We start from the raw sequence: 6,903 nt of genomic DNA on the forward strand, positions 1-6,903 counted from the left end.
CATTTACGCTTCAGTTTCGTACAGAAATCAAAATAAAATGGGTCTGACTTCTAAATACATTTAAGTAGCTGGCATATTGTTGACTTGCGGCAGCCGCAAGTTGCTACGAAACATAGCTTGCGTTCGGTGAAAATCACTTGTGTTGCGCAATATGCACTATATATAGCTAATTTCGACTCCTGAAATAGAGTAGCGGTATAGTGTATAACAGATTCACAATTGTCGCTATTGCAGGAGACGCCATCTTGACGATTGTGTTTGCGCGGAGCGAGCAGGGCAGCGCGGTGGTGGCGCCACAATACGGCTCGGCCGTGTGCGTGTTCTCACTGGCGGAAGTGGAGCAGAAATTCTACGATGCAGTGCAGGACTGCTACCTCGGTGCAGGCGCGATGCTGCACTGGTTCGTGGGAAGCCAGTCTCGCTGCACGCGAGCGGACGTAAGTCGGCGCTTAATCTTATTATTAGCTAGTAATTAATATTTTTGTTGTTGTTGTTGATCAATTAAGGTTGGCATGATTGATGCGTACTTGAGTTGGGAACATTTGTTCCTTACAAGGCTATACTAGTCCAGGTTTTATTTTAATGATTATGATTATTAATTAATTAATTAGTTAATTAGCTGTTAAGTCAAGCATCAGGATGTTTTACTATGGTTGAATGTCGGAAGCTTTTGATGGGTTTATTATCCGCCGATGTTGCATATCATGGGATTTGACAGGGTGATTTAAGTGTCGAGTTCAATGTAAGAAGCTTACACTGGGTTAATTACTGTGAGGGTAAATATTAGAGGATTGAACTAGCTTGTATTGAGGTATTGTTGAGTTGAACATCAAAAGCCTTTGCGTGGTTAAGTTAAACAGGTTAGCAATGTTGACTAGTTTGATTAACTTCTGAGTTACGCTTTGAGAATACATTGCTCAGCATTGTGGTCGTTGTGGCTGTAGTCGTGTGGTCGTTGTGGCTGTAGTCGTGTGGTCGTTGTGGCTGTAGTCGTGTGGTCGTTGTGGCTGTAGTCGTGTGGTCGTTGGTGCTGTAGTCGTGGTCGTGGTTGTTTGTAGCGTGGGTCTGTGTGGCTGTATGGGTGTGGGTCGTTGGGGCGTGTATCGTGTGTCTTGTGGTTTAGTTCATTGAGTCTGTGTGGCGTGTAGTCGGTGGTCGGTTGTGCGGTAGTTGGTGGCGTTGTGTGCGTGTGAGTGTGTGGTCCGGTTGGTGGGACGTGGTCGTGGGTCGTTTGCTGTAGTCGTTTTGTCGTGTGGGCGTGTATTGGGTCGTTGTGCTGTAGTCGGTGGGTCGTTGTGGCTGGGTGTCGTTTGGTCGTTTGTTTGTATCGGTGGTGGTCGTTGGTGGTTGTAGTTGTGGTCGTTGTGCTTAGTCGCGTGGGTCGTTGGTTGTAGTCGTGTGTCGTTATGTGGTTGTAGTTCGTCGTGCTCAGGGTAGTTCGTGGTCAAGGGCAGGAACAAAAAGCGTACATATCTTGGTATAAGGCAAATCAGTGAAATCATGTATCGGCCGTGCAGCCGGCCGAGGAGGGGCGTTGTAGCGACTAGCCGAACGGAACAACATTGCGCCCCTTTGCTGTGGGGTCGGACGTGGTTTGCTGCGGGGGGGGGCTGCGAGAATAAGTTGGGCCGTGCTCGCTGAATTCCTTTCCGTTGTCCATCGCCACCAGGTGGACATCGAGGAGGCGATGTGCGGCAGCGGACTGAACTATGCGATCGAAGGTCGCGACCTCATCTCGGCGAACCCGGACGTCGTGTTCGCTAACGAGCTCGTTACCGCCGTCGCGACGATGGTGCAAAGGCAAACACACGGTGGCGTACTGGACGGCCACCGGAGACATTACCAAGGTAATCCACGCACCTACTGGGGAGTGTACACCGCGAAGTGCTGTCCAGTGAGAATGATAATAAGTTTATTGGATTTCGTTAAGGGAAAACGTATAAATTCATATGTTATCTTGTCGGTAATTAGATCATCTAAGATTAATCGTTCGGGGTGTTGGATGTTGGTTAAGTTTAGTTTTTCTCGTGTCCGGGTGACTAACGCATATAATTATGCGATTGCAGCAGCGGGAGGAAGCCTCGTACTACCTCAGGACAGCGGGGGGTGTCAAAGAGTTGGCGTGGGAGGAAGAAGTTCGCGCTTTTGCTGTTTGGGAAAAAAGCGGTGAGAGAACGTCCGCTTGGGTGAGGGGAAGAAGGTCCACTGCTGTGGAAAAAGGCGAAAAGACGTACCGCTTTGGGAGGGGGTAGAGTCCACTTGCTGTGGAAAAAAAGCCGAAATAGACCGTCCGCTGGTGGAGGTGGAAAGTTAAACTTCTGCTGGAGGACTAAAAAACGCCGAAAGCGTCCGCTTGGGAAGGTGGGGAAGAAGTCCACTGCTGTGGAAAAAACTATGGGAAAGAAAACGCCGCTTGGGAGGCGTAGAATCCATTGCTGTGGAAAAACGCCGAAAGACGTCGCTTGGGAGGGGAGAAGTCACTTGCTGCAGGGAAAAAGGCACGAAAGACGTCCGCCTTGCCGTTTTGAAATAGTGAGCCGCGGGTCACGCCAACACTTGCTGTTGTAAAAAACGACGTGAGATCCAGCTGTTTGCTGTTGTGAGAAGCGCGATTACAATAGGCTTGTGGGGCGCCGATGTCAACGACAGGTGCAGCCGCTGTCAGAACAGCGGCTAGGTTAGCCATGTAGATTAGGCCAAAACAAAATATATGTGTGGTTACCGTTACATGCCGGGAAAAATAGGGTAGGTAGGTAGGGAAAACATTTATTTTCTTGAAATATTTTATTTACGAACCATGTCTGAAGAATGTGCGTTTGCCTTTTGAACGGAAACTGTCCAATTCATTTTTTTTAAAAATTGACAATAAAATTTTAAGGTTTGCTGTGGATAAATAGGGTCGGTCGGGAAACCGTAACCACACCTATATTTTGTTTTGGCCTTATGGCAGGTACGTAGGTTTAACCGGTAGATCAGCCAGGTGTGCTCGATTCCGGATCTCTTTCACTCGTTTCCCCCATTTCCCACTTTTAACTGTTTAAGTAGTTTTCATTACATTCATTTACTCGCTAATTTCTGAGAAATAGTTCGATCTTTTATTCCCCTTGGTTCTTTTCTTCTCGTATCTCTCTGTAATAGCTCGATATTTCATTCTTTTATTTTCCTTCGCTACCTCATTTCCGACCAAGCGTTTCAGCTTGACCGCGTGTCGTTGCAGTAGCGCGCATACCTATACCTACCTGTTCGCTGAACCTCGCCTCTCACCTGCTATTGTTTGGACATTAGGCTTAGTGAACTCTCTCACCTATATAGTAGTAGTCCGGGTCGACCCCTGAGAGAGCGAGAGATAGCGCGCGCTTCGCTTCGACGGCTGCTCGGAATTCACCCGAAATAGCGCAGCAGCGCCTAGAGGAGAAGTAATCTGGGTGCTGTCAGCAAACGAAGAATGTCATCAGCTAAACAAATACACGGGTGACTGCAGGGACGGTGACACAGCGAGCGCTGCGATGCCGACCTACCCAGGCCACGATTAAAAAAATCTATGTTTGCCCTCACCCGCGACCCAGGCTGAAAAGCTTGGGTAGGTAGGTAGGCTTTTTTTGAGAGGGGGTCTTTTTACAAATTCAGCATGGTGTCTACAATGCTCGGGTGCGCTTGTGTGGAGATACCTTTTATATTGAATGTTTGTTTTGCTTGGTACATATAATGTATTGCCTACAGATTTATATATTGTACAGTGATACAATTTGTAAAAAAAAAGAATGGGACAGATCAATAAAAAGGGCGGGTCGGTCGGGTGGATGCAAACAAACAATATTTTTATTATGGCCCTAGCATGCGGGCGTGTACGATGTAACTATAACAGTCACTCTAGGCGTCGGCCATCCGTAAAAAGTTCTATGTTTGCTGTCCCCCGACCCATGATTTTTTTAGTGGGTAGGTATAGGTAGGTCATTTTTTCTTTTGTGAGGCATAATAGTTATTTTAAGTCTGTCCTCATGTTTTCCACACATGCTTTGTGTTTCAATCTTAACTATGAAAAATGGGGAAAAAAATATATGCAACACAAAATGTCAAAAAAATTTTTGGGGTCGCGGCTATTTTCGTGGGTCGGTCGGAGGACAGCAAACATATAATTTTTTAAGGATGGCCCGAGTGCGTGCTGCTTAGAATATTGCCTGTTGCCGCGTGTAGTGCGGTAGTGTGAAGTGTTTTGCTGTTTCGTTTCGCCTTTGTCGCTCGCTTCCTCACTCGCGCGTGGCGTTAGGGTCGCTGATATTTTTTTTTAGCAAGGAATGTGATACGTAGAGATGGGCAGAAATTTAACCCGAACCCTAACCTATGGCAAACCCTAAGCTAAACCTAACACTAAATCCTAACTGTAACCTATGCGGAGCTCCAACCCTAACCACATTAATGTGGTTCCATGACGTATATAGCACGGGACTCGAATCGGGTGTTATGGCGTTATCAGGAGTCCATATCAGAAAATTTATATTATGGACTCAGTCTTGGTGTGTGTTACCTTGCACTAACCCCTCAATGGAATCGTATTGAAGTGTGCCCGATGTAGGCAGCATATGACGGTGATGTCAGACAGTGCACGCGCACCGCAGTCACGGACTAGACATATGTCATCTCGTCATTATGTCGTTGGGTTCGGAGAAGATCGAGTTTGACATTCGTTACGACTGCACTTGCCGCAAGTCCCATGTGTTTGTTGTGTAAGGGGGGCGCTGCAGGGGGGCTAGGGGAAAGACTGGTTGCTGTTTAAACCCGTTTGAACTGCGGAAAACTGAACCCCCCTTTGAACTCGTTCATGAGTGTAGCCTTGAGACCGTGGTTAACTGTGTTTGCTCGTCGCTGGGGATATGAAAGCCACTATTGCTCCTAAGTACACGCACCGGGAGAGCCCTCGGAAGCCTATCTGACGTGAACCAAAATGCTAGATGACCAAAAAGCAAATGGATGTTTTATTTTTATTCTTTAATCTTTTTACCTTACTTTATTTATTTTTGGTCATGTAATTCTTATTTGTTAATTTTTCTTTTTCTTGCGCCCACCGGAAACCGTTGAGTATATAATTGTCAAGAGTGACAGATCGACGTAACCATATGTATGCGCCATGTAGCTTACGCCCCTGTCATATGTACGTCACTTCTGCTGCTCACCCCCTTGCCACCGGCCAGCTACAATGATGGATCAATGCCGCCTATCAACAAGTCGTGTTCCCTTAGGTGCAACAAGAGCGACCGTGCGTGTGTTGTGTGTGTGTGTGTGTTGTGTGTGTGTGTGTGTGTGCGTGTGCGTGTGTTGTGTGTGATGTGTGTGTGTGTGTGTGCGTGCGTGGTGCGTGCGTGTGTATGTGCGTGTGTGTATGTGCGTGCGTGCGGCGCCGCGTGTCGTGTGTGCGTGTCAGTGTGTGCGCTGCGTGTGTGTGCGTGGACAGTGTGTGTGCGTGCGTGGGCGTGCGTGCGTGCCGTGCGTGTGTATGTGTGGTGTGTATGTTGCGTGCGTGCGGTGCGCGTGCGCGCGCTGTGTGTGTGCGTTCAGTGTGTGCATCGTGCGTGTGTGGCTGTGTGTGCGTGACAGCGTGTCGTGTGCGTGCGTGCGTGCGTGCTGTGGTGTGGTGTGTGTGGCTGTGTGTGTGTGTGTGTGGTGTGTTTGTGGCCGTGGCGTGTGTTGCCATATTCATCTGTTAGCGCGCTAAATGCGTATGCAAAATTGACACGTTATGGTTACAGTCGCAGATGAGCCTGCGAGGCACCGCTAGCCGGCTCCCTAGTGCTGTTCCTGTTGCTGCTACTGCTGTACTGCTACTTTGCTGCTGCCTGCTACTGCTACTACTGCTGCTGCCCCTCCTGCTGCTGCACCCCCTGCTCTACTCACTACTGCTGCCTGCCTGCCTGCTACCTATACCTACTGCTGCTGCTCTGCGGTCTACTGCTACTGCTGCCTGTGCTCTAGCAAGCTATACTTCTGCTGCTGCTGCTTGCTGCTCGCTGCTAGTGGCTGCTGCTGCTGCTGCTACTACTGCTTTTACTGCTGCTGCTGCTGGGTACTGCTACTGCTGCTGCTGCTGCTACTACTGCTGGTGGTGGAGGTGCTGAACTGCTGCTACTGCTGCTACTACTACTGCTACTAGCTGCTATTTTTTTTTTTTTTTTATTTTTTTATTTATTTTTTTTTTTTCTACTACTACTATCTCTGCTGCCCCTACTGACTGGCTACTGCTGCTACTGGTGGCTGCGTGGTGGTGGTGCCTGTTGCTGCTGCTACTACTTACTACTACTATATGCTGCTGCTGCTTGTCTCGTGGTGGGGGGTTGGGTGGGGGGTCGGCTACTTACTATTCGTCACTACACTAGCCGCTCGCACTAACTTCCGCCTGTGTTTTATCTCCCATCACACATCAGCATTCCGCCGTGTGCATATATCTAGGTGCGCAGCTACTACTTACTGCTACTGCAGTCTGCTGTGCTGCTGCTGCATGCCTACCGCCCTTCTTTACATGTTGAACACAAGTCGCTCGATGCATTTACCCGGCTAAACGCTCAGGCGTGTTTGCGTTGGCGTTTTGGGTGAGAGGTGGCGTCGGCGGGGTGGGGGGAGGTCGGCGGGGTGGGGTGAGGAGGAGGAGGTGGGCTGAGGAGGAGGGTGCGGGGTGAGGAGGGTCGCCGGGGTGAGGTGAGGTAGAGGAGCGGTGGGTGAGAGAGAGAGGAGAGGGTGTGGGGAGAGGAGGAGGGTGCGAAGGAGGAGGAGTCGGCGGGGGAGGGGTGAGGGAGAGTGAGGGTGGGGTGAGAGAGAGGAGGGTTGTGGGAGAGGAGGAGGGTGCGAGGTGAGGAGGGTGCGGCGGGTGGGGAGATGAGGGTGAGTTGAGGCGGGTGGGTGGGATAGAGGAGG

General features: G+C 49.5%; 1 protein-coding gene across 1 annotated transcript in view; it reads left to right on the top strand.

Annotated features, from left to right (window-relative positions):
• The window catches only part of LOC106818250 (plexin-A1-like), a gene marked incomplete at its 3' end in the record, with an annotated part of 8,260 nt that extends 6,413 nt beyond the window's left edge, over positions 1-1,847 (top strand). The window contains exons 3-4 of the mRNA XM_014822971.1: positions 235-437; positions 1,670-1,847. Coding sequence (XP_014678457.1) covers positions 235-437; positions 1,670-1,847 — 381 coding nt within the window. The remainder of the gene's footprint in view (positions 1-234; positions 438-1,669) is intronic.
• Positions 1,848-6,903: the final 5,056 nt, after the last annotated feature.

Source organism: Priapulus caudatus, unplaced genomic scaffold (assembly GCF_000485595.1).
Source record: "Priapulus caudatus unplaced genomic scaffold, Priapulus_caudatus-5.0.1 Scaffold2116, whole genome shotgun sequence".
NCBI classification, from domain to species: Eukaryota; Metazoa; Priapulida; class Priapulimorpha; order Priapulimorphida; family Priapulidae; genus Priapulus; species Priapulus caudatus.